Genomic DNA, 27475 nt, shown 5'->3' with positions numbered 1-27475 from the left:
ATATTTCTACCATAGCACTGACCACACATGTATTGTAGTTGTCTATTTTCTAGCCTGTCCCTCCATCAGACTGTCCTCTCTTTAGAGGGCAGACACTAGGCCTTATTTATCATTTTATCAACAGGATGTATCACAGTTCCTGGCACATGGAAGATGGTTGATAAAGTGTGCTGAGTGAATGAATGAATGAATGAATAAAATGAAATCCATACACTCCAGCTTTAGGCAAATCAACAGACACTCTTGATCACCTCTACATACCCACCAGTGACCTGAGCAAGTCAGAGTTGTATAAAGTGCAGCCCCCATTTCAAACTACTTCAAAGAGTAAGTTGCTCCTGCCCAGACGCTACTGAAGAGGCTTTGTGATCCAAGGCTGCTCAACCCAGAACTCCTGGTTCTGCCTTCTTTCGCTTGCCTAGTGCATATTAATTGGGGACAGCAATGTGCTGAATGCAGAACTGGAGCTAGCAGGGCACTTTCATGAAGCTCTCCAAGGTCTCTGCTCTCTGTTTTAAAATAGTGCATCATCCCAGAGAACCCTACCCCCTATCCCAAAACATGAACCGTGGCTCCTAGTGACAGCCAACGTGACTCCCCAGGCTAGTGTATGAATACCTTGGCTGAGAATTATCCTAATAATCCAGAAGCTTTTCCCACTCTCCTTTCTGCTCAGGGACCATACTCCAAGATGCAAAAGAAAGATTAACTCAATAGTTCCTTCCCTGGCTCACCCCACTTTGCTCTGTAACCTCACCACCCTCATCATCAGGTCAGGGCCTAGTGGCTGGGAAAAAACTAGACTCCTGTCATTCTGCCGGTTCATTGAACCTTAAACTCTTTTTTTTTTTTTTTAATCAATTTTCTGGCTGATTCTTGATACTGGGACATTCTGATAATGTCCCAATCTCCATGAAGAGTGTTTTCCCCTCCTGCTACCTGCATCTTGCAGAGTCATTATGGACCAGCAGAATCTGCTCCAAAACTCTCAGCCTCTCTGCCACTGTGACACTAGGCCAGTGTCTTGCTGCTGGCCTAGACCAATGCCTAGAATGTAGGGAATATCAGCAAATGTCATCAACTGGGTGACAAGTGCACTTGACCTTCCCTATATTCAGGATTACATGAGACACTAGGCATGAAAACACTTTCAAATGCTAAAGGGATGGTTTAAGGCAATAGTTCTTGACTGAAGAGAAGGCAAAACAATGAATAATGTAACGTGTTATTAAGTATCTGTTGAGCTCCTGCTGTGTGAAAAGCTCTACGCACACTATTTCCATTATAATTTTCAGTCACTAATATTAGAAAGCATGGCATATTCAATACACCCTGTGTATCATGATCATGTATCCAGGATATGAAACCAATCCAAAGTGAATCCCCCTGCTACCCCCGACCCCATCTTGCTCTCAAAGCTCTCGGTAATGTGGTCACACCTTTCTAATTCGGCCTTATTTCTCATTATTCTGCTAAGGCCTCACCAGTCCATGAAAAGACCAGCTCCTCACCAAGCTCACGCTGTTCCCTGGCCTCCACGAGCACTCTCTTCCCAACCCTCCACCATCCACCTCTCATCCATCATTTCTGGTCCATTTCAAGGGCCAACCCCTGCACAAGCCTTTCCCTATAACTCAAGCCATTTGATACTGGAGGGAACGCAGCCTGCATCACTCCACGCTCTCTTATATCACAGAAACAAATGGCTTCACATATGGCTTGTGCTGGCAAGCCCCCTGATGGCCAAAACAGCGACGTCTCTGGGCGTGTCCCCTTCAACACATCACATGGTGTCCAGCATACTCTAGTTGCTTCACAGGTGCAAGCTGGTTGATAAGGACCCTGGGAGAAAATGGCCCTGAGCCTACAATCAAAAGTGGACACAGGGGCTTCCCTGGTGGCTCAGTGGTTGAGAATCTGCCTGCCAATGCAGGGAACACGGGTTCGAGCCCTGGTCTGGGAAGATCCCACATGCCGCGGAGCAACTGGGCCCGTGAGCCACAACTACTGAGCCTGCACGTCTGGAGCCTGTGCTCCGCAACGAGAGGCCCGACCGTAAGAGGCCCGCGCACCGCGATGAAGAGTGGCCCCCGCTTGCTGCAATTGGAGAAAGCCCTCGCATGAAGACCCAACACAGCCAAAAATAAATAAATAAATAGATAAAATTAAAAAGAGTGAGGTTGCCTATTAGTGAACTAAGGGTACACTTTAAGAGTTATCACCCTTTAAAAAAAAAAAAAAGAGTGGACACAGGCAGAATTGGCCCTTCTCGTGGGAGGGTGGCGGAAGCGAGGCCCCATCCCCCCTCCCCGCTGTGAACATGGCACCGGGAGAGGTCACCCACAAAGACAGTGTTCTACCTCATTCCCAATTCAGTCCCCGTGGAAACCTTTGCCAGGGCCCTTAATTTCTTGTGTTAAAACAACACACGAGGTGACCCCAGCACAATCTCTAATAGGTAGCATGGGTCAACAATTATTCATTTGTACTACAGCTTTTCACATGACGGGCTGAGATGAAAACTTGTCCTCTTCCTGGCAAGAGCTATAAATTAGTTTTATGCTACTGTTAAACCCAGAGGCAAAAAGGGGAAGGGATTGGAAGTGGGGGTGGAGGGTCAGCGAATAAGGCCTGGCTGCTTCCAGGGACAAAGCTACTTCTTGGACCCTGTGGACAAGGGCGGAGGGGACAACAGAGGACAGTGAGATTGGGCCACAAAAGAAATTGATGCAGAGACTCTGAGACAAGACAGTGAACTCTTTGAAGATCTGAACTGAATCTTAGTTTCCTTTTTATGCCCAATATCTGGCAGGTCTGCTGAATGAATGAATAAATGATTGGATGCATGCAACTGTATCTCTCAACCAGATGTGCACAAAACCAATTATGCCACCCTCCATATGAGTCTTCCATGAGTTCTCTGAGGCCAATGGAGCCAATAAAAATGCTGGTGCTAATCAACATTGTTTGACATGTACTGTATTGTTCCATAAGCTCTCAAATGGAAAAAACACTGTACAAGACCATACATATAATATTTAGGTATTTATGTTTTAAAGGCATTGAAAAAAATACCCACCAAAACATTAACAGTGGTACCAACAGGATAGCACCCTTCTGAGTTTTCTATTTTCTTCTTTATACTATGCAGAATTTTCTGAAATTTCTTTGACCAGAATACATTCCCTTCTGATCAGAGAAAAAAAGTAAAACAAACAAAAAAAATCCACCATCAAACCATAGTTAACTGGGCTAGAAAAAGAGAACAGTGGTGTAGATCATCTAGAAGATGGGGAAAATCATCCACGCTTGACTTTGGAATATGTTACATGCATTTTTCCCCCAGAAGATTTATCTTCCTAATTATGCTTTGCTCTTTACTTAATATCAGGATTAGTTCTAAGTCCCTGAGCTCCCTTGCCAACTAATGAGCTGAACTGGATGGCAAGAAAAAGTCAGCTTGGAGTCAAATGAAATACGAGCTGCAGATAATCCACAGGCGGACACTTGAGCTTTGGCTGCACACAGAGAGGGGGTAGGAAGCCCTGGGGGGCTCTGTTCCCCTGCTCAGAAGCCAGGTTCCCAAGGATCAAAACCCAGCTTCACTACTGCTAACCCCAAAGTTATAGGGAGAGACCCTATCCTTTTTTTTTTTTAACATCTTTATTGGAGTAAAATTGCTTTACAATGGTGTGTTAGTTTCTGCTGTATAACAAAGTGAGTCAGCTATATGTATACCTATATCCCCATATCTCCTCCCTCCTGCGTCTCCCTCCCACCCTCCCTATCCCACCCCTCTAGGTGGTCACAAAGCACCAAGCTGATCTCCCTGTGCTATGCAGCTGCTTCCCACTAGCTATCTATTTTACGTTTGGTAGTGTATATATGTCCATGCCACTCTCTCACTTCGTCCCAGCTTACCCTTCCCCCTCCCTGTGTCCTCAAGTCCATTCTCTACATCTGTGCCTTGATTCCTGTCCTACCCCTACGTTCATCAGAACCATTTTTTTTTTTTAGATTCCATATATATGTGTTAGCATACGGTATTTGTTTTTCTCTTTCTGACTTACTTCACTCTGTATGACAGACTCTAGGTCCATCCACCTCACTACAAATAACTCAGTTTCGTTTCTTTTTATGGCTGAGTAATATTCCATTGTATATATGTGCCACATCTTTATTCATTCATCTGTAGATGGACACCGAGGTTGCTTCCATGTCCTGGCTATTGTAAATAGAGCTGCAGTGAACATTGTGGTGCGTGACTCTCTTTGAATTATGGTTTCCTCCGGGTAGATGCCCAGGAGTGGGATTGCTGGGGAGAGACCCATCCTTTCTGTGCTCTAGTTTCCCGGGATGCAGATTGCTGGTGATAATGGTCCCCGCCTCCTGGAGCCAGAGGAGGATTAAAGGAGATGATGTGGGCAATGCACTTAGCCCAGGCCCTCAGCACGCGTCAGCCAGGACAATTATGTTGGGGCACGATTTGCATCCATATAATACTTTCTTCCAAATGGATTTCACCATTTAAAACACATTTTAACATCTCCTTTCTATCCTCTAGTTGGAGGGCAGGTGTCAACATTCTCATTTTACAGTTATGCAAATGAAGACCTGGAAAAGTAAAAAGAGTTGCTTTGGGTTTTGGAAGGAGTGGAAGAATTGGGACCAAGTCTCATTTCTTTAGGAGCCTTTATGGCCAGGTGCCCCTGTCCCCACCCCACCACACATGGTCGGGTGTTCAACTCTACGCCTCAGTTCCTTTCTTAGCCAACACAAGGAAATTTAAGTTTCCTCCCACGGCTTATCCACTAAGACTTGGGAAGATTAGCCAAGAAATTACTGTTAAGTGCTCGGCCAAGATCAAATGCTGTGGAAATGCCGAGTTCCAGTAATGGGGAGAAACTGAAGAGATTTCCATTCACTCTGACTCTTTGTCAGGAGGCTGGCACGTTAGCAGGGCTAGAATTGAGGACTCATCATTTCTGTGTTTTATGGAGGAAGGCCTTTGTGCCATTATCAATTTATCTCCTTTCCGAAATATTCTCCAGTGTTAGATTCATGGAAGAATTTTTTGGCCACGGTGGAATGGGGGAAGGTACAGGGAGGAAGCTAAAGTCCTTCCAAACCCCCCTGCCTTTGCAAGTAATTTATACAGAGACCAGACCCTTAGATTCTAGAGCAGATTCTAGCTCCTTCCTCACCTCCCACCCAAGCACCTTCTTTTCCCTCTTACCTTCCCTCCCCTCCCCGTGGGTTCGACATTAAGAAAGGAGAAAGCAGAAAAGACAGGGCAGTTTGCACTCAGCTTCTCTCTGCAAGACACCGCACAGGGTACTGCCCTGATCATTCTCCTACAAATCCCTGCCTGACCCCTGTGAGCACATGCTCTCCCTGCTAGGAAAGTCTGCTCTGTGAAGATTGGGACCACATTGTCTTGTGCACGTCCCGTGGCACATAGTAACAGCTCAATATAGATTTGTTGAATGAATGAGTGAGTGAATGAATGAATGAATCACTCTGTGACAGCAGAACGGCATGGCTATCAACGGACACTGCCGAAGAGGGTGATGCTTGTTTGTTTATGTATTACTACTTAAAACTCGGAGGAGGAAGCTGCTTCTAAATTCCAAACATGAAAACCCAGTTAAACTAAATAGTAGGAAAATTACAGGCAGCCATAAAAAATGAAGAATTTATTAATTAAAGCTAAACTTGCTCCTAAAAAATGAATTGAAATACTGTGAAAAGAAAGAAGATAAACCAACTTCCCATTCTGTGCTTAAAAATTCCCTCAGAGCATGACATAAATCACAGCAAGATCCTCTTTGACCCACCTCCTAGAGAAATGGAAATAAAAACAAAAATAAACAAATGGGACCTAATGAAACTTAAAAGCTTTTGCATAGCAAAGGAAACCATAAACAAGATGAAAAGACAACCCTCAGAATGGGAGAAAATATTTGTAAATGAAGCAACAGACAAAGGATTAATCTCCAAAATATACAAGCAGCTCATGCAGCTCAGTATCAAAAAAACAAACAACCCAATCCAGAAATGGGCAGAAGACCTAAACAGACATTTCTCCAAAGAAGATATACAGATGGCCAACAAACACATGAAAAGCTGCTCAACATCACTAATCATTAGAGAAATGAAAATGAAAACTACAATGAGGTATCACCTCACACCAGTTAGAATGGGCATCATCAAAAAATCTACAAACAATAAATGCTGGAGAGGGTGTGGAGAAAAGGGAACCCTCTTGCACTGTTGGTGGGAATGTAAATTGATACAGCCACTATGGAGAACAGTGTGGAGGTTCCTTAAAAAACTAAAAATAGAACTACCATATGACCCAGCAGTCCCATTACTGGGCATATACCCTGAGAAAACCATAATTCAAAAAGGGTCATGTACCACAATGTTCATTGCAGTACTATTTACAATAGCCAGGACATGGAAGCAACCTAAGTGTCCATCGACAGATGAATGGATAAAGAAGATGTGGCACATATATACAATGGAATATGACTCAGCCATAAAAAGAAACGAAACGGAGTTATTTGTAGTGAGGTGGATGGTCCTAGAGATTATCATACTAAGTGAAATTAAGTCAGACAGAGAAAGACAAATATGATATCACTCATATGTGGAATCTAATTTTTAAAAAATGATATAAATGAACTTGTTTAACAAAACAGAAACAGACTCACAGATTTCAAAAACAAATTTATGGTTACCAAAGGGGAAACGTCGGTGGGGGGAGGGATAAATTAGGAGCTTGGGATTAACATACAGACACTACTATACATGAAATAGATAACCAACGAGGACCTACTGTAGAGCACAGGGAATTCTAGTCAATACCCCGTAATGACCTTTATGGGAAAAGAATCTGAAAAAGAATGAATACTTGTATATGTATAACTGAATCCCTATGCTGTATACCTGAAATTAATGCAACATTGTAAATGAACTATACTCCAATAAAATTTAAAAGAATAATAACACACACACAAAAGAAATTCCCTCAGAGCTATGCCTCCCCCCTGCCCCTCCTGTGAAGTGGGCCCGTGTTACCAGGCTCTGTCTGGGTACTGGGGACCCCATACGACTGACAAATCAAGCCGTTAACCTGCAGAATAGGGGAGCCAGATCACCTCTATTATGAAGGTGCCCTCAAAGTTTGTTAAAGAATCAGAGACTTAAGAGGAATGTCTGGGCTTCCCTGGTGGCGCAGTGGTTGAGAATCTGCCTGCTAATGCAGGGGACACGGGTTCGGGCCCTGGTCTGGGAAGATCCCACATGCCGCGGAGCAACTAAGCCCGTGAGCCACAACTACTGAGCCTGCGCGTCTGGAGCCTGTACTCCGCAGCAAGAGAGGCTGCGATAGTGAGAGGCCCGCGCACCGCGATGAAGAGTGGCCCCCGCTTGCCGCAAATGGAGAAAGCCCTAGCACAGAAACGAAGACCCAACATAGCAATCAATCAATCAATAAAAATATAAATAAATCTTTAAAAAAAAAAAAAAAAAAAAAGAGGAATGTCTGAGGTTCTTAAGGACCATCTATTTGATTCCAAAAGAGATGCCCAGTAGGATCTAGGCGGGCGGGGAAGAGCGGGCCTAGCCCCTTGCTCCTCAGAGTGTGGTCTGCGACCCAGCAGCTTTGGCATCCAGTTAGGAGTGCAGGATCTCAGCCCCAGCGCACACCTGCTGAATCGCAGTCTGCGCTTTCACAGGACGCCCAGGTAATTCGCATGCATGCTGCAGTGTTTGAGGACGATGGGTCTAGCCCACTCTCAGCGGAACAGTGAAAGGAGAGTTTTGTGCCTTATGAAACTGCAAGGGATGATATAGGACAGGGGTCCCCAGCTCCTGGGCCGCGGACCGGTACCGGTCAGCAGGAGGTGAGCGCGGGCCAGCGAGCGAAGCTTCACCTGCCACTCCCCATGGCTCACGTTACCGCCTGAACTACCCCGCACACCCACCGTCGGTGGAAAAATCGTCTTCCACGAAACCGGTCCCTGGTGCCAAAAAGGTTGGGGACCGCTGCTATAGGAGATTTATACAAGTGCAGGGCACGTGCCTTCCCTTCTACAACATCCCCTGAGAGCATTGGGAATGGCAGAGAAATAGGAAGCCATCCCAACCTCCTGGGGTGACCCTAGAGGGGACCCGTGCTGCAGGCGCTGTTCAGGCTGTTGCCATCCTAGCCTGCAGAGGGCCGAGCCAGAGCCTGGGGACCATCTCCTTCCCCTTGGGCCAGCTGGAGAGTTTGGGACCCTTGTAGAAAGTGAGCACCCTCCAATGGGGGAAACGGGACCAAAACAGGACCAATGTTGAAATGCAGCCACGGTGAAGTCTGGAAAGAAATACACCTCTGGGGACAATTCCAATTGCCTTGAAGTACATCGGGCTAATTATCTTTGCGGACACGAATAAACGTGTTCCTTAGAGACGCACGGTGACTGTCATAACTCAAAGATGATTATTGGATGAATGAGTTATTAGGGACTGGCCAGACTGCTAACTTCCCAAGCCCAGGGGGCAGCAATTCTCCTTTCTGCCTTCCCATGTCTGCCCCCTTAAGCCTAACTAAGATTTGCGTTAAATATGTACGCAGCTACTGGGAGAGCTTTAGAGTCAATAAGACACCGGCCCCCACCTCGCTTAAGGGGATTGACTTGGAGCCATCAGCAGGGGTGGGGAGAGCCTCGCTGCAGAGACAGGAGGAGACATTTACTCAGCCAGGCCTCAGCCTGCAGCCAGGGGTTAGTCTCCTCTAATCCTTGGTCCTGCTGTGGTATTAGTTTCAGCCCTTAGCCCCCAGTCTAGTCTCAGGGAACGGCCTTCTGCCCCGAGGACCAAAGGGCTAGGCTTGCCAAACTCCAGGCACGGCTGTGAACACCTTCAATCCTTTCCTCTGGTTTCCAGTCTCCCTGGGAGTGTCAGCCAGACCCCACCTTTTAAGAGCAAGGATCTCTAACTCTCCCTGGATACTCAGAGCCTGTCCCAGCCCCATCCTCTGATCGCCCTAGTTATTAGCATCTGAGGCAACCAGATCACTAGAGGATCAAATGAACACATGGGAACACGAAAGCAAAGGTTTTCTGGGTTCTGCCTTAAGCCCCGTGCAATCCGCCCCATTTAACAGTGACCTGGAGACAAGAGCCATCACACCCACTCTCCCACTCTCTCTCTTTTTTGTTTGTTGTTTGGTTTTTGTTTTTTCACGTATAGCGTGCAGTGAAGTACACAATCTCTAGTATATATCCCGACAGATTTTTACATATATATGCATCCAACTAACCACCACCTGGATCAAAAGTTAAAATATTTCCATCTCCCCCCCTCAGAGGTTCCCTCATGTCCCTTCCTAGTCAATATTCTCCCACACAAAAGTCCCACTGTTCAAACCTGTCACCATAGGTCAGTTATGCATGTTTTTGAACTTCATACACATAGAATCATTAAGTATGTGCTCTTCTGTGTCTAGCTTTTCTTAATCAACATGTTTCTGAAATATATCCATATGTGTAGCAGTCTTTCATTGTCTTGTGATAGCTAGGTAGCATTCCATTGTGGGAATATACTACAGTGTATCCACTGAAAGGACATTTAGGTGGTTTTTAGACTTCTGGCTACTATGAATTAGTCCTTCTATAAATATCCATGTGTATGTTTTTTGATCACACAATGCTCACTTCTGTCAGGAGCTGAATGTAACCAAGACGGGTCCGAGATTTTACTCAATTTACAGGCTCACAAAGTAGCCTGCCCATTTCATGGATGCTGGCAGAAGACACAACACTCCTGGGTCAGAGATGAAGGGCCGTTTCTCACCCACAACAAGAGCAGCAGCCAGAGTATTTGCATTTTTGCACCAGTTCTTTGAGACCCAATCCCTAAAGGATAATTAATGCAGAGAGGGCCAAATGATGCCCACACACACAGTAGGGCGTATTACAAATGCTTGGGGAACCCAAATTTTTTTATAATGGCCAGTAAGCATGCCTGCCTTTAGTTCTGGAGGGAGATACAATATCTGTGTCCCAAGACTGTAAGCAAATCTGCCTTTTGCTAGGGAGACACTATCTCTGTATCTCAAGGCTGTTCAGTATACAAACATCCTCGAAAACATAGTCTGGAACAAAGGACATTCAATGCCTTGCTTACAAGGTGTACAGAAATGCAAGAGCCCAACAGAGAATTGTTTCCCAACAGGTAAATGCCCAGGAGTGGAACTGCTGAGTCAAAGGGGCTAGCCTATATTTAGTTTTAGCAGATGCTGCCAAAAAAAAGGGTCCCAAAGTGATTGTACCAATTTACACTCCCATTAGCAGTGTCTGAGGTTTCAGCTGCTCCAACACCTGGTATTGTTGATCTGTTTCATTTAAGCCAAACAGCCATACTGATCTGTTTCACTATGGCCATGCCTTTGTTTTTTTCAGGAACTCTTCCACGTGGCAGATGTTTAGATGTTATTTATAATGGTGGTTCAGATCAACATGAATATTATTGCCTTTACCAAATTTTCATTTGTCAACTATATATTAACAGCCATATGCCAGGTGAGCAGTGTGCAGTGTAGATATGAGGCTCTGGGAAGCAGACACACAGGGCAAACTTCTCTCAGGAAACACATTTTAAAGACATAGAAAGTAGTAGAATGCGGTTCCTAAGCAGGGGGAGCTGGTCTGAGGGGAAGCACTTCTGTTCAGGCCCGGCCACCATGAGGGGCCGGAGGAGACATGCTTGCTCAGTGGAGGAGAAAGGGGTGTGATGGCGGGAACACGGGAGGGCCAATGACCAGACCTGCTCATAGGATCACCTGAACTTTCTAGCGGGGCTGCACTGACCAAAATGCTAGTAGATGATGATGAAGATAACAGTCATCAGTTATTGAGTACCCCCTATGTTCCGGGCACTAAGCTAGGCTCCTTACACGTATTAAATTACTCTGTACATTGCAGCCAGCACCCACTGGCCGGTGATGAGATGAAAAGATTTAGTAAAAGGCTTTCTGCTAGTGAAAACACTGGTCTTGGATGAGAGTTGTCAGGGAGGTTTAAGAGAGATTTGGAAGGGCTTTGGTGTTTTTATGATTCCATCCAATTCAGTTACGTGTCTAGAAATTATGTAGGGTGAATTTCCTTAGCTTACATCTCAATTAGCTAGCTATTCAATAACAATAATAACAATAGTGATGATGGTGATAATGATAATAGCAATAATATCTTCTTACTCTGGGCTAGGCATGATACCATGTACTTTGTATTTCATTCAGTCCTTACTTCAACCCTATGAGATATTACAATTCCCATTTTACAGAGGAAGAAACAAGTATGGAGAGGTTAATTAATGAGTCCATGGTCTCACAGCTTTTAGTAGCAAAGCCAGGATTCATACCCCAGTGGGTCTGACTTCAAAAATGTTTTCTTTCTACTCTGCAGCACGGTCTTTCCATCTACCCTTCGTCAAACAACACGCTTCTTATTTTAGGGACAGGCTTATAGGAAGGCCTAATTTGCTAAGGATGATTATTGGGAATTAAGCCTGCCGTTGGAAGATGGATTTGTGTGTGTGTGAAATGACCTGGTTCTCTGCTCTAGATTTGTGCAGCTCTGGTTTTAGTGCATGGATACTAAGTTGACAATCATCCTGGGAAAGACTGTTACATCCACGCCTGGGGGTAGACACGGCATTTCCTGACAGTGAGGCCATTCCCAGTCCCAACCATCCTCAGGCAAGTCCTCAAGGAGGAAACCAGAATTCTGAGCAGAGGTCCTAAGCAGACAGAGAGGGACCCTCTGCTTCTTTCACAGCCTTGTCGCCTTGGGCCTAGAAGATTTAGAGGAATACAGGTGTGTAGGCATGAGTTTGTCAGCGCTGGGAGATTTGGAGACAGACTGGGAACCAGGATGGGACAGGCTTGAAAGTCCTAGAGGCCAGGCCTCATGTTTACACAGTAAGCTAGGCCTGATCGCAAGCACTGGTCCAGGGTCAAAGTCTGGTCAGAGTGAGCTCAGGTTTGTTTTTGCTGCATTTTACTTTGAATCTGCAAATCAGCAGGTCAAAGATACACCCAGGGTCAGGGACACACGTGAGTGAACACTGCTCTCCAGTGCCACCCTAGTTCCCTACAGACACCAGAAGTTCACGGTCTCAGCAGCCACAGGCTATGAGAAATTTGCCAGGTCAGAGTTGGACAAAACTCTCATGGGGAGACCTAGGGGCAGGGGATGGAGGGAGGGGGGAACGGGGAGAGTCCCTGTCATATCAACATCCCAGTGACACGTGCACTTTACCCAGATTCTCTAAGATGGAAAAGTTTAAGACCCAAAGGAATTTATCCATTCATTCAAAAACAAAAAAACCTACTGAGCTCTTTTAGGTATCAGATAATGTTCTAGAGATACAACGGTGAACACAACCAAATTCCTAGTCCCAAGAAATATACATTGCAGTAGGGAAGACAGACAGTACACAAATAAATATATGACCTATACTATAATATAATGTTATAATTGTATAGAACTGATAAATACTAGGAAGTGAAATAAAGCAGAGTAAGGGGATTGAGAGGGTTTCTTTAATAGATAAGTGAAGGACAGGCTCAGAGTAGAGGTAGTTGTGGAGCAGAGATGTGAATAAAGTGCGAGAGTGAGCCATGTGGGTAGCTGGTATTGTTCCAAGTAAAGGGAACAGACAGTGCAAAGGTCCTGTGGCAAGTGTGTAGACAGCGTGTTCAAAGAACGGCAAGAGGCCAATGTGCTTAGAGCAGAGTAGCAAAGCGATGCAGGGGAAAAAAGATGAGGCAGCGAGTTAGCTGGGGGTCAGAGGATGTTGGTTCTTTTCTTTTTTTTAATTGAAGTATAGTTGACTTACAATGTTGTGTTTGTTTCAGGTGTATAGCAAAGTGATTCAGCAAAGTGATTCAGTTATACATATAAGAATATATACATATATTTGTTTTCAGATTCTTTTACATTATAGGTTATTACAAGTATTGACTATAGTCCCCTGTGCTATAGGTCCTTACTGTTTATCTCTTTTATATATAGTAGTGTGTATCTGTTAATCCCAAACTCTTAATTTATCCCTCCTCTTCTCTTTCCCCTTTGGTAACAATAAGTTTGTTTACTATGTCTGTGAGTCTATTTCTGTTTTGAAAATAAGTTCATTTATATCACTTTTTTGGATTCCACATATATGTGATATGATATTTTTCTCTGACTTACTTCACTTAGTATGATAATCTCTAGGTCCATCTATGTTGCTGCAAATGGTATTATTTCATTCTTTTTTTATGACTAATATTCCATTGGGTATATATACCAAATCTTCTTTATCCATTCATCTGTTGATAGACATGTAGGTTGCTTCCTTGTCTTGGCTATTATAGACAATGATGTCATGAACATTGGGGTGTATATATCTTTTTGAATTAGAGTTTTCGTCTTTTCTGGATATATACCCAGGAGTGGGATTGCTGGATCATATGGTAGCTCTATTTTTAGTTTTTTAAGGAACCTCTGTACTGTTCTCCATAGTGGCTACACCAATTTATATTCCCACCAACAGTGTAGGAGGCTTCCCTTTTCTCCACACCCTCTCCAGCATTTATTATTTGTAGACTTTTTGAGGATGGCCATGCTGACCGGTGTAAGGTGATACTTCATTGTAGTTCTGATGTGCATTTCTCCAATAATTAGTGATGTTGAGCATCTTTTCATGTGCCTATTGGCCATCTGTATGTCTTCTAGAGTATGTTGGTTCTTGATGGCATGGATAGGGAGTTTGTGTTTCATTCTGATACTGATGGAAAACTATTAAAAGATTTTGTGAGAAAAGTTACAGTCTGTACGAGGCCAAGAATGGATGCAGGAAGACTTGTGTATTCATTTCTTAGGGTTGCCAAACAAAACCACAAACTTGGTGGCTCAAAATAACAGAAACTTATTTTCACACAGTTTTAGAGGCCAAGATGGTAAACATCAGGTTGTCGGCAGGGCCGTGCTCCCTCTGAAGGCTCGAGGAGAGAACCCGTCCCTGCTTCTGGTTCTGGCGGCGCCAGGCATTCCCTGGCTGTTGGCAGCTTCGTTCCAACCTCCACCTCGATCTTCACATGGTCTTCTCGTCTGTGTCTGTGTCTTCTCCTCTTCTGTCTCTTCTAAGAACACTTGTCATTGGATTTGGGACCTACCTGGATAATCCAGGGTGATCTCATCTTGAAATCCTTAATTTATCTAGATCTATAGAGACCGTTTTCTCAAATAAAGTCACATTCTCAGTTCCAGGGGTTACAATGTGGACACACCTTTTGGAGGCCACCTTTCAACCCACTACATCTAGTCAGGAGGCTATCATAGTAGCCCAGAAAGGCGGTAAGGGTGACTTGCCTTAGAGTGGTAGCAGCCAGACGGTGAGAAGTGGTTGGATTGTATTAGGGTGACAGCTCAATGGAGAGGATTTACTCGTTCATCATCTCCACAAATATTTCTCGGGTTCCTACCATGTTCCAAGCACTGCCGGCACTGAGGATACAGCACGGAAGAAACAGATGCAACACTCAACCACCTGAGCTCATATCACGGTCCAGCAGCAAAACACATAAGTGTGCTATGTGTCACAAAGGAACACGCAACAGACAGAGCTGCCCTAGTCAGTACAGAACACTGGAGGAATACAACTTAGCCAGGCCAAAGGGTACCCCGGGGTGGGAGATGGGGAGGGTTGAGAGCCCTGGTGGAGAGAGCTGAATTTGTGGAGTTCCTGGTCACAATGTCTTTAAAGAACCAGACAAACAAGGGTGGCATGTGGCCTTGGGGCAGCCTGGCCATCAGAATGTCTCAGACCACCCAGGACATACCGCTGTCCACTGGTAGCCTGCGAACACAGCTGCTTCTGAAGTTTGCATTTGCATGTGTAACCATTTTAGCAACCCACCCCCTCCCTAACTTCATGGCCCCAGATCCTACCATAGTGACACCAGGTACATGAGCAAAATTGTTGCCCACAACCCAAGGTTACCCAGATCAGGTGAGACTGCTCCCAGCATGCTACGTACGCCACCCTTGAGTCACCCCCGGGGTCCTAAAGTAATCCTACCCAGATCCCTGCAGTTAATGGGTCTTCAGGTAATTAAATCCTAACCTTTAAATTGCTCATACAGGCCCTGGGTTTCACTTGCCAGTTGCAGATACAAAAGTCTGACTACTCAAAAAGTTGCTTTTAAGGAAAGGTCTTTCATCTGCAAGATTCATAAAACTCATTAGCATGCTCAAAACCTCGCAGATAAAAGGCAGAGTCAAAGAATAAATGGAAATGGAGCAGGATTCCTCTGCTGTGTGGTCTGACTGCAGGCCCGCCCCTAACGTTTGCAGGGCTCAAGGCAAAAGTGAAGGCGGAGGCCCACACGCTGCATGTCTAAACACTTAAAAGATCAAGGTAAGAGACTCTTAAAATGTGGCGTACCCTCCTCCTTTAACAATTACCCCTTCATAACGATCTGGATGGCCACAACCCCCAGTCCGCAACCTGTCTCACTTTCTTCCTAATGAGGCTTCATCCTGCTCTGAAATGAGTCCCAGGCAAAGGCAAGTGGACACCCTAGCCCACACAGCCAAGCCCCAAATAGTCCCCCATGGGCCACACCTCATGTCTAACGGTCCGCCTTCTGGATGATGGATGCCAGAAATAGCACAGACTCCCGGAAGCTGACTCAGAGCCATTGGGTAGGGAATTCCAGGATCCCAGTTATCTGGAATGTGGTCTGGAAGGGTCAGTTCAGGGCACTGGGTGGGCACAACCCATTAGTCTCCCCATCTTATGGGGAAGGGGAAAACTGGGGGAGGGCCCATAATCTTTGGTTGGATTGAAGTTACTTCCTGCTGATTGTTAACAGAAACTGGAAGTATGGGGGCATCCAACCTTTAGTTAGGTCACTGGTCCTGCTGAAGTGCCAGAGGGGAAAGCGGGTCTAGATCAATCTAAGAGGGTTAGATTAAGACAATGTAAGACAGTCTGCTGGATCCAGGGTTGATCAGACAACCTGTTGAAGGACAGCAGACTGTCCTTCCCAAACAAATTGTAAGAAACAATCTGCTATCGATAAAGGGAATGCCTAAGACTCCGAATAATCTCTATACAAAGTAAAAGCAAAGAAAGTACCTCACTGGCATGAGAAGTTCCTTCTTCGAGGCTGTTATTTTACTTCCCATGATGGCAGCTGGGTACATATCAGTGTCCTGCTCCTGGTCAGGTCTCATTGTCCCATCACTGTTGAGTTCTGGGTGAGGAGTCACCAGGAGACCTACTTGATAAGCCAACAGCTATGGACACACGTGCACGTGAGCACACATACACATACACACACCACGCCACACATATTTCTACAGGAAGGACGGGTAGAGAACAGAGCCTCTGACTGAAGACAAGCAGCCTTTCCACGGATATAGTGCAGCACACGGTTCCATTTATGAATCGTTCATTCATTCATCCAAGCAACAAATACTCAGGGAGAGTCTAGTAGATGCCAGACACTGCACGGTGCTGGCATTGCCCATCACAGGGCTAGGCATTGGGCAAACTAAACCCTGTCTCTGCCCTCTGACTTCCAACCTAGCTAAGAAGAGAAAGCCACGCACTAGTGATTTTCAAAACGAGTTGAAATAAAGAATGAATTGTATGGACAGATCTTGACCACTGCTTGACTTCGCAGGTCAGGGAGGGAGGCAGGATCCCCGTCTTACAGGGGCTGATGGTCTCAAAGTGACAATGCCAGTCGGGACCATGATGGAGACATGCTGGGCGGCCATGGGCCAGGATCTAGGAACTAAAGAAAGGCCTGGGGTGCTTGAGGGCTGAGTCATGTTTTTTGTTTTCACAATGTCGTCCACACATTTCTTCCCAGCCTCTCACACAGCCAGGGTCTGAATTTACAAGACGACCAGCTCAGTCACGAGCCTTTTGAGACCATAGGACCAGTGCCTGTGTAGACATCTGTATGAATCCCTTTCATTGTTTTTCACCCATGGACCTTGCTTTCTCAAAATTTGATCCAGGCAAATTTTTATCTTCCTCTTTTCACAGTAATAACTCACCTTCCTCTTTTTTATTTATGGCATATATAGCTCAGGACTCAAGGCTTCTGTGTGTTTGCTAACAAGTGTCTCCTTGCTCAGTTTACATAATTTTGATTGCCAGTGAGGAAAGTTTGTATGCAGTGATCTACCAGGAGCAAGATTCTGATACTCTGAGAGATGGTACCAGACCATGGTGAGTCCTTGACTCAGTGGCCAGAGTCAGGAATAGTCAGGGAACAAGCTCCCGGGCTCGTCCCTAAAGTGCGGAATTCCTCTGAAGTGTTTTAAACAATCTTCGTAGCTTGAAAACGAGGAATTTCATCAAGGAGAGTTCATTTCTACCATCTACTATGCTGATTAACAAACTACTACTTTCACCAATGGAAACCTCTGCGGAAATGTTAATTAGCAGCATCTGGTGTGGATCAGAAATATGGATACTAATTGAAGCAATTGTAGTAGTTATCTCTGGAGTGTGGCCTTTCGGATAAAATGTTAGGTGATCACCTTGAAGTGAGAATTCCTGATTAGGGAATTGACAGCCCCTGGAGTGTAGGTTAAAAATGTACACATTCCTATCACATTCTCTCTATGAAAGCGTTTTAAAGAAAATTACAGACATTATCATGCTGCCCACACGAAGCTCTCATTCATTCTGTGTTCTAACTATAACCGTCTGGGGGGAAAGGAGCAGGAGACACATTTTCTAAGGAAGACAGTCTGTCCCAGGCAATAAAAGCCCCGTTGTTGTTTTCTATCTCCGTGTAACTTATTTCTCAGCTGTTTGCTGGAAGCTTTCCAGAGTCCTCCTGGGTTTCGTGTGCACATGCACAGTCATGCTAGGTTTTGCGGAAGAGTGGTGGAGAGGTGGGCGTCCCAGGAACACTAAACTTTCAGCCTTGACCGTCCTTCCGAGAAACGGAGGGGATTTTTAAAGACTACAGAGTGGGACCTGGAGCAGGTACAGATACTCTCCCTTCTCTGCAGACCTGATTCCCAACTAGGTTCCAGCCTCCCTTTTTTTTTTTTTTAACATCTTTATTGGAGTATAATTGCTTTACAATGGTGTGTTAGTTTCTGCTTTATAACAAAGTGAATCAGCTCTACATATACATATATCCCTATATCTCCTCCCTCTTGCATCTCCCTCCCACCCTCCCTATCCCGCCCCCTCTAGGTGGTCGCAAAGCACCGAGCTGATCTCCCTGTGCTATGCTGCTGCTTCCCACTAGCTATCTATTTTACGTTTGGTAGTGTATATATGTCCATGCCACTCTCTCACTTTGTCCCAGCTTACCCTTCCCCCTCCCCATGGCCTCAAGTCCATTCTCTACCTCTGTGTCTTTATTCCTGTCCTGCCCCTAGGTTCTTCAAAACTTTTTTTTTTAGATTCCATATATATGTGTTAGCACACGATATTTGTTTTTCTCTTTCTGACTTACTTCACTCTGTATGACAGACTCTAACTCCATCCACCTCATTATAAATACCTCCATTTCATTTCTTTTTATGGCTGAGTAATATTCCATTGTATATATGTGCCACATCTTCTTTATCCATTCATCTGTCGATGGACACTTAGGTTGCTTCCATGTCCTGGCTATTGTAAATAGAGCTGCAATGAATATTGTGGTACATGACTCTTTTTGAATTATGGTTTGCTCAGGGTATATGCCCAGTACTGGGACTGCTGGGTCGTATCAGCCTCCCTTCTTTGCAGACCTGATTCCCAACTAGGTTCCAGCCTTGACTTTATCCCAACGTTCTGATACCTGCCCTGAAATGTTACTCCTCCCCGCTCTTCTCTCCTGTGTGTGAGATACATCGATAGCACGCTGCCTTTCCCCTTCCCCCCGTACTGAAAGCTTCACTTCGTTAATTCTCACAAATAAGGGCATGAGCAAACTCAAAGCACATGCCTGTCGTTTTTTTTTTTAAGCTTTTTTCTTTTTAATGTGGACCATTTTTAAAGTCTTTATTGAACTTGTTACAATACTGCTTCTGTTTTATGTGTTGGTTTTTTGGCCGCAAGGCATGTGGGATCTTAGCTCCCCGACCAGGGATCGAACCCACACCCCCTGCATTGGAAGGAGAAGTCTTAACCACTGGACCACCAGGGAAGTCCCGCACATGCCTGTCATTTGAAATTGGGTGCAAAAAATCTGCCTTCAGCTGAAATGCATTAATTAGCATGGCACGGTTCCTGGAATCAAGGGGAAGGAGAGAGCAGTCCTCCAAGTGAGCTCGCTGACCAGAGGGAGCAGATGCTGGAGAAAGGGTCACGTGATTTTTCCAGGGGCAGGTTTCCTCTTTGGATGCCAGGATTTGGAGGGATAGCCATTACCAACCATGGGAGTGTGGCTGATGAAATTAAGGCAGGCATTTTTAAATTCAATTACACCCTCAGTGGAAATGGTCTCACTAATGCTTGGGGAGAGAATTATACCCAGTCCATAAAGCCTAACATTTCTAAACCCAATTTTGCGAATTATTCTAAAGGTTAATTCAAGATCTCTCTTCTAAATGGGAAGTTAAATATGGCCAATGGAAGGAAGACATCTGCAGACTGGCTGAGGGGTTTATCAGCCTGTAAGAGTTTTAATTAATGTAATCACTAATGTTGCATTAACAGTTTAGGGAAGGAAAGTAATTACTCACACATCCACTGTATCAGATGGGAAGATTAGAATTCATTTTCCAAAACGATTAGCATTTTGCCAATTAAAAGAATCCCTTCTCCCTGCCAACAGCCCTGTGACCTCGCTCACCCGAAGGTCATTTAAATGAAACATATTTTGCATCAGAAGATAGAGCAGGAAGAAATGGAGAATTAAGGCTGTGTTTATTCTTAGCGCCTTCTCAGGGCACAGCAAGCGCAGGGGTCTCCGCGAGTTTATAATGTCTCGCTTTATTTGCATAGTCATTCACTTCAGTCACTTTGGATTATACCACTGGCTGCTCTGTTACCCTGCAGCAATTAAACAACGGAAAGGCCAGTGGAAGACGAGGCCAAAAGGAAGCAAGGGGAGAGTCTGGGTGGAATGACCAAGCCTAGGGTCCAGGGGTTGGACAAGTGCCAGGACTCACTGTTGCCCCATCCTGAGTGACAGCTGGAACCCGCTATGCCGGTGGGCTTGGGCCATCATGCTGCCCGCAGGGGCTCCCTGAAGTGTGAAGCTGTGTCCCTTGGGCCCTCCTACGGACGGTCCCTGAGTGCTGGGTGTCATCTCCGTGCCAAGACTTTGGCAATATGGTCCCACTGCTCTCCAGCCCTGCTCCTCACCACCTCTGCCAGATCCTCTAGTGACAGCCACTTGGAACTTTTCATTTCTTAAAAATCCCATGGTCTTTCAGACCCAGCTCCTTGGAACCTGTTATTCACCCCATCAGCAAACCTTTTGCCTACTTTGTTAGAGCATCACCCTTCCTGCTTCGCCCAGGGTAACTGGCACTTGGCACTGACTAGAATAGCTACAGCCGCCACTTTGCACACTCAGAGCCCCTCCGGTCCTGCATTTTTGCAGTGTGTTGTATTACCCTAATCACAGTGAGCTACTGAGACAGGAACTGGTATCGTACTCTGCTCAGTATTCTCAGCCTGGGCTGAGGCTGTGCACATGTCAGCTAGTGTATCCATTCTTGTCGAATGGCTTAATGATTGTGGGCATATATTAGCCCTCCCTGCCTCCCCCCAATCAGCCTCATCAAAGCTCAGCCTAGGAGGCCCAGACTGATCGGATCAGCTGACATCACAAAGGAGGGAATTGAGACATTTGCATACAGGTGGACATTCCCTCTTCACATGTGCTCCTCACTGGTGAAGCACCATTTCCAAAGGGGGCTGACCCTCACTGAGTGCACCTCCTGGGCTTCCTTCTGGTAGGTCTCTGATTGCGTTTAGCCAATGGGGGGCACTGGCAGGAGACTGGAGTCGGGGAAGAAAGGGAGGTCGAGGTGTTTCTTCCTCATGCCCTCCTTACTCTGATTTCACGTCTCTGAGACTAGCTGCACAGAACAGGATGAAGAAGATGGAAGATGGATCTGGAGAAGGGCAGAGAATAACTAGCCCAGAGGCCATTTCTGAGATGGGAATTTCAGGACATTCCGTCATCATGCATCGGCATTGGACAGGAGGCCCCAGCCAAGTGCTATGCTGGGGTCTCCAGACCCTTCTGGTGGCCTGTGTTCAGCCCAGAGTGCTGCTCAGGTGTGAGGGTCAGCTGACCAGGACCAAGGCAGGCAGCCATGGACTGAGGGGGAAGGCCACCAAAACGCTTCATCCCAAACCGTATCCAAATGGAAATGCCATACTGATGTAATACTTGATGTGGTTATTAAAGCTGTTTGACAGGCACTGTTTCATTTGATCCCCTAACAACCCTATGAAATAAATATTTTGCTGATAGGGCAACTGACTTAATCAAGGCTGCTGGACAAGTAAACAGTGGAACAGATCAAAGTTGGCCAACATCCAGCTGGTGATCTTCCCAGGCTATGATCTATATCGCCTTTAACTGATCTGGGCTCCATTCCCACCTGCACCCCTTATAAGCTGTGTGACCTTGGCAAGTGACTCAACCTCTCTGTGTCAGTTTCTTCATCTAGAAGACACACATAACATGTTTCTCTCGTGATTGCTGTGACCTAGATGAGGGTGGGGGGCTTCTCAGAGGCTGGGAGAGGGGACAGCATTTGGGGCTTTCCATGAGAAGCCAACACTAGATCCTCTTGAGCGAAACAGAAGAGGCTGATCTTCTGCCAGGCCTGTTGGGAGGACCTGGGAGGGGTCCTTGCATCTGGCTGGTGGAGTGTATGAGCCTGGGCTACTTGTACAATCCCAAGGGATCCTAGGAATTGGCCCCCCTCCTTCACCCATTGACTAAATGATATCAGCCACCAGCAAGCAGGTAGGAACTAAGCCAGATTTAACTTTTTTTAAAAAGTAAGAAAATTGATCTTTTCTGTGAGAAATTAAATGAAATAATGACACAAAAAATATCTACTTTCCACAGCACCTAACACTTTGTAGATGCTACATACTAGTTAATCCCTTCCCCATATTTAACACTAAAGGCTGAGTCAGACTCACCACTAGCAGGATTCTGGAACACAGCCTTTCCATCAAGGGGAAGACACTGTCCCCCTTGGGACAGGTGGCTTGGCGGGTGTGCAGGATGGGTGACGACAGGCTGCCCAGTAGCTGTCACGCAGGAGCTACTGGAAGGGCCCTGTAGCTCACCCTCCAGGTTGGCTGGGCTCCCGGCGGAGGGGAGAGCGGGGCGAACAACTCCAGAACAGAGCTAGTCGGGCCCCCAGTGTGTGTGTATGTGTCCCTGGGTGCTCTACAGAAAGGGAAGCTCGCCAGGCCTCCACTCTCAGCCACCCTCTGAGCCCAGGGAGACAGAGACTGGCCGCAACAGTGGTGAGTATGAAAGACAGACCATCACCCATCACCCTGGTCCTCTACATGCTGGGAAGGAACCGAAGCGAGGAGGCAAGTGCCCAAAGGCACGCGAAGTCCAGAGGGGCTTGGAGAGCGAACCTGAGGGCAGCCCAGAGAAGGCTGCCACGTGAATGGCTAATGCCTGGAGCACCCTGAAGACCGGCCACCTCCCCTGCACAGCCCAGACCCCACAGACTAATTAAAGAAAAAAACCTCAAAGAATGGGGGAGGGAGCTGGAGGTGGGATTATTGAGGGGAGGGCAGTTGCTGTGTTCAGAGTCATGAGGCGTGAAAATGAATCCCATCTCTCACTTCCCAGCCTTGTAACCTTGGGCATGTTATTACTGAAGCCTGTTTCTTCAACTGAAAAACAGGAATCACAGTCCTCGTGCCAGGGAGGAGCCTTTTCAAAACCATAATTAATTAGATACGTACTAACGTCTGTACCACCTATACTGAGAAACGCGGTGTTTATTTTGCTCACAGCTGTATCTCTAGGGTCTGGTCACTGCAGATGCTTACTGATACCTGATCAGAAAGTGTTGTCACAGCTCCTGATGTGTTGAGGGCATTGGTGGGCACGCTGTTGTGAGGAACAAAAGGTCAAGAGAGTCTCAGGGTGGAAGCTGGCTAGTGGTGAGCCCCTGGCAAGCTGTTCTGGAACAGTGAGCCTAAAGCAGGACAGAAGTGTGCCTGGTGGGGCAAAGTCCCAGGAGTCATAGCTCAGGCTCCTTCCCTGGGGACTGTGGTCCAGCTACACACAATCAGCTCTGGGTCCCATGGTTGCCTGACTACCCAGAAGGGCACCGCAGATAGCACAACCCCTGGCAGTACTGGAAGGACAAATAGGTATTTACCAAAATTTTGTTCTAAAAATAACAGTAATGATAAAATAGAGGGGAAAAAATCCATTGACTTCCAGCGCCTGCACAAAAATATCAACTGTATCCAAAAAGCACAAAAAAAATTGATTTCTTTGTTCTTTATGACTAATGACCATCCATATAAGTTATTTGAAGGGGAAAATTGCCTATTTGAGTATCTAATTAAAGAATCAGAAAGGCATAAATATTGCATTTTCTTGGACTGAGTTTTCAGAATCTCAACCACCCAAGGCAACCACCATGTCCCTCATTGTTTTAAAGTTTTGTTTTTTTTCTTTAAATATACTAATACATTTGGAAAATCTCTTCTTGCAGGAGGAATCTCTTGAAGGAGCTTCTATTTCCGATTGGGTAAATTTACATTCTGTACTGAAATGAAATGACTTGGAGAAGACTTCAGCATCTAAATCTGGCAAAACATTCAAAACAATGAATTTTGCCTCATTAAAATATTTGTCAAAACAGATAATAACAAGTGTTGGCAAGGACGTGGAGAAACTGGAACTCTCTTAAATGGCTGATGGGGATGTAGAATGGTGCTGCCATTTTGGAAGACAGTCTGGCAGGTCTCATTTTTTTAAGAGATAGAGCTTTCTCTACCGGTCCGGGAGAGTCTGCTTTCCACATTCTGAACACCGGGAGGGGGGAGTCTCAGCCAGGCTGAGAGTCTGATCTCACCGCCACTAATGCTCTTCTCTTTCGCCTACAGTATGTGTCTGGCCGCCGCGCCGTCACCCAGAGCGCCCCGGAGCCCGGCAGCTTCCCCCCTCACCTCCTCCCCCCGCTCCTCCGCCACCACGCCCGCCAGCCCCACCTCCGCCACCACGCCTGCCCTCACCACCCGCCGCACCAGGAGGCGGGGCTACACGCTGCCCAGGTGACGCCCTGCGCGTGCCCCTTGTTCTCCTGCCAGTGGGAAGGCCACCTGGAGGTGCTGGTGCCCCACCTGCGGCAGATGCACCGAGTGGACATCCTGCAGGGCGCCGAGATCGTCTTCCTGGCCACGGACGTGCACCTGCCGGCACCGGCCGACTGGATCATCATGCACTCCTGCCTCGGCCACCACTTTCTGCTGGTGCTTAGGAAACGGGAGAGGCACGCAGGGCACCCCCAGTTCTTCGCCACCATGATGCTCATCGGGACCCCCACCCAGGCCGACTGCTTCACCTATCGCCTGGAGCTCAACAGAAACCACCGGCGTCTCAAGTGGGAGGCCGCCCCCCGGTCTGTCCTGGAGTGCGTGGACTCGGTGATCACTGACGGGGACTGCCTCGTCCTCAACACCTCGCTGGCCCAGCTCTTCTCCGACAACGGCAGCCTCGCCATCGGGATTGCCATCACCGCGGCGACGGAGGTCTGCTCCTCGGAAGCTGAGATGTGACGCAGAGGCCCCGGACGGTCACGTGCAGCCACTCCTTCCCCGAGGAACTCTGCCTGGGCCCTTGGATCTCCGAAGGCCAGGACTCCAGGCTCCTTTCTATTCTTCTCCCTCCTTCTCTCCTTCCTTCCTTTCTTTTTTTGTCTCAGGTACTTTGTGGTATTTGGTATTTGTCTGCCATGGGCATTATATTACGTAAACATCTTGTGATTCAAGATCTTGGTGTGAGGTTTGTCCTGATTTGTTGGCATAGTTGTATAGAACACTTTTAATCGGATTCAGTCAGAATGGTGATTTCTCGCCACCTTCTCCTTGCAATTCCCTTCTCCGCTGCTTCTAAATTGAGCAAAAGTCACCAAGGTCACAAAGCAGACTCTTGGGGTTGAAAGGAGACTTAGTGTCCAAATCATTTCTTCCTTCTCTTTTTAATCTATTTCAGAGTGAGCTAACTCTGAAATGCGTGCCAACAGCAGATTAGGGAACGGGACCTGGCCAGCTCAGAGGTATGTATTTCAGACCAACTAGACACAAGTCTGCCACCTTCCCAGGAACCTCAGGGGCCACGCTGCCTGGACACAAGGAGATGGCGTCTCCTCCGAAGGCCAGGGCGCTGGGCTGGAGGGGCCATCACGCCATGTGTCCTCTGGATTGATCCCGGGGCTCTGGGGAGCGGGCAGAGGTCAAACCCTCTTTTGGCAGGCTGTTATGAGCTTGCTTTCAGCCTGGGACATCTTCTCCTGCTCCGAAATCAAAGGCCTCAAGGGTTTGGTGCTTTCTTGAAAATCTCTTTGCCCTCTGTTGAGCAAGTCATGGAAAAGGATGGGCAAGATGCAGGGGAAGAGAAGCAGCCGAAAAAGCGAAGGATAGAATTAATCTCCCACCTCTGCGAGGGCGTTCTCTCCTGAGAGAGCTTTATTATCAAGTTATAAAATCCTTCAGTCCTTTCCCTGGGGTGGAACACTTATGTATCAGGCAAAGAGCCCTCTGTGCTCTTGACGGTTCATAGCCAGAACCATGATTCGGCGTCAAACACAAGGAACTTGAAGGGTGCAACCAGGTCCCTCTGACCTGAAGGGCTGTCCCCATCACTCAAGACACCTGAGAGGGTCCTCTTTCCTTCCCTTACTTCTAAACCGCTCCGAGGGCTCCGTTCAGCACACACACGCTGTCACTGGTCAGCATGCATCCGGCGCCCCGTTGCAGTATGGATGAAGAGGCCACAAAAATCCATACTGCCTCCAGGTAAATGGCCTTCTCTTATTCGGCTGTCAGAACAATCTGCCAACCTCTTCTTGTGGAAGTCTCTCGTGTTTTTGAAGAAAGTAAGCATGTTTAGTCGACTTTGTCTCTTCCGATGGAAGCTGAATACCTGTAAGCCTTCCCAGTAGGCCCTCTTCCCCCTCCTTTCTGTCATTTTTGTTCTCCCCTCGGCCAATCCCTGGTTGCAGCAGCTGCATGGAGCCCAAACCCCACACGACGCTCACCAGTGGACCTTTTGCCAAGCAGACATTGCTCTCGGTCCCGTTCCCTCACCTGGCCATCTCGGCTGGGTCCTGGCAGGCCTCCCAGTGAGGATTTAGTTTCGGGCAGCTTTTGCCCTGACTGGCCATCAGCAATCTTTTCTCTGCCAAAAATAATTGATCCAGAAACACAACACCCTTCCCCCAACAACTGGGTAATCCTGCAGCCACCTGAGCTGCCAACCCGCAGCTCCAGCTCCGCAAGGGCAGGGTCAGTCGATAGAGGAGCTCCGAATGCAGCCCCCTCTAGTTACACAGTAACCGCTGGGGCCTGGGATCTGAGGTTGTGTTCTCTAAGAGCCCTAAGGAGACCAGTAAACATTGTGTCACTGATTGAGGCAAACGCCAGGTGCGCAGTCCCAAGGGAAGAGTTGTAAGCTCCTTTCTCTTAGTGCTGTCAGAACATCCCACAGGGCACCAGCGTCCCCCGCCTAGAACCGCACCGCCGGCCTGGGAACAAGCTGAGGCTGGTCGGTCCATGTGAGGAGAGACTGGCTCCTTACTTTACCCCCAGGCCCTTCCCCAGAACCTAAGACCCCCTTGGCTGTAAGTCTGATGCCTCCAGAAGCTGCATTCCTTCCATGGTTCCTGATTCTCCACCACTTAGAAAACATTTGTGTAGCGTCACAGGTGCCCCAGATAAACAAACAAACCAAACCTCATTAAGAGTATAATTACCATCCACAGGGCCTTAGGGCTCGTGCAAACAACACCTCTGCCTTCCTGTAGTGCCAAGTTAGGAGAGCCCAACTGAGAATAACTTCAGGCTATTAGTAGTGCACACAGGACTGTATTATGAATAAGTGATCCCAGGTAGGAACGGATATTTTTGGTTCCTAGAAACCTTTAGATTAAAGGGTAGAGGTGTGTTATTTTCATCCATCTATGGTGCTCCCAAGAAGCCCTTCCTCTCTATAGCCATGTGTGAAGAATTGAAGAAAGAGGAGCAAACTAAAAACAATGAACAGGGATCAGAAAATGGTACCAACAAAGTGTGCTGTGTTGAGCTTTAGAGTCACAAAGGGCTCCCTCATCTGAGTCTCTGGCGGATCCTTATCAGCATCCTCAATATACTAAACAAACAGAAGTTCAGAGACATGAAATGACCTTCCCAAAGTCACACACCAAGTGGTTGGGACCACAGCTTGAACCTGGCCCAC

General features: G+C 46.8%; 1 protein-coding gene across 1 annotated transcript in view; it reads left to right on the top strand.

Moving 5' to 3' along the window:
• The window catches only part of SIAH3 (siah E3 ubiquitin protein ligase family member 3), a 71997-nt gene extending 47024 nt beyond the window's left edge, over positions 1-24973 (top strand). Inside the window, exon 2 of the mRNA XM_007186829.3 lies at positions 24127-24973. Coding sequence (XP_007186891.1) covers positions 24127-24798 — 672 coding nt within the window. The 3' untranslated portion in view covers positions 24799-24973. The remainder of the gene's footprint in view (positions 1-24126) is intronic.
• The last annotated feature ends 2502 nt before the right edge of the window (positions 24974-27475 follow it).

Source organism: Balaenoptera acutorostrata, chromosome 18 (genome assembly GCF_949987535.1).
Source record: "Balaenoptera acutorostrata chromosome 18, mBalAcu1.1, whole genome shotgun sequence".
Classification (NCBI taxonomy): domain Eukaryota; kingdom Metazoa; phylum Chordata; class Mammalia; order Artiodactyla; family Balaenopteridae; genus Balaenoptera; species Balaenoptera acutorostrata.
The sequence above is the reverse complement of the archived record's forward strand: the minus strand, read 5'-3'. Positions and strand labels throughout refer to the sequence as shown.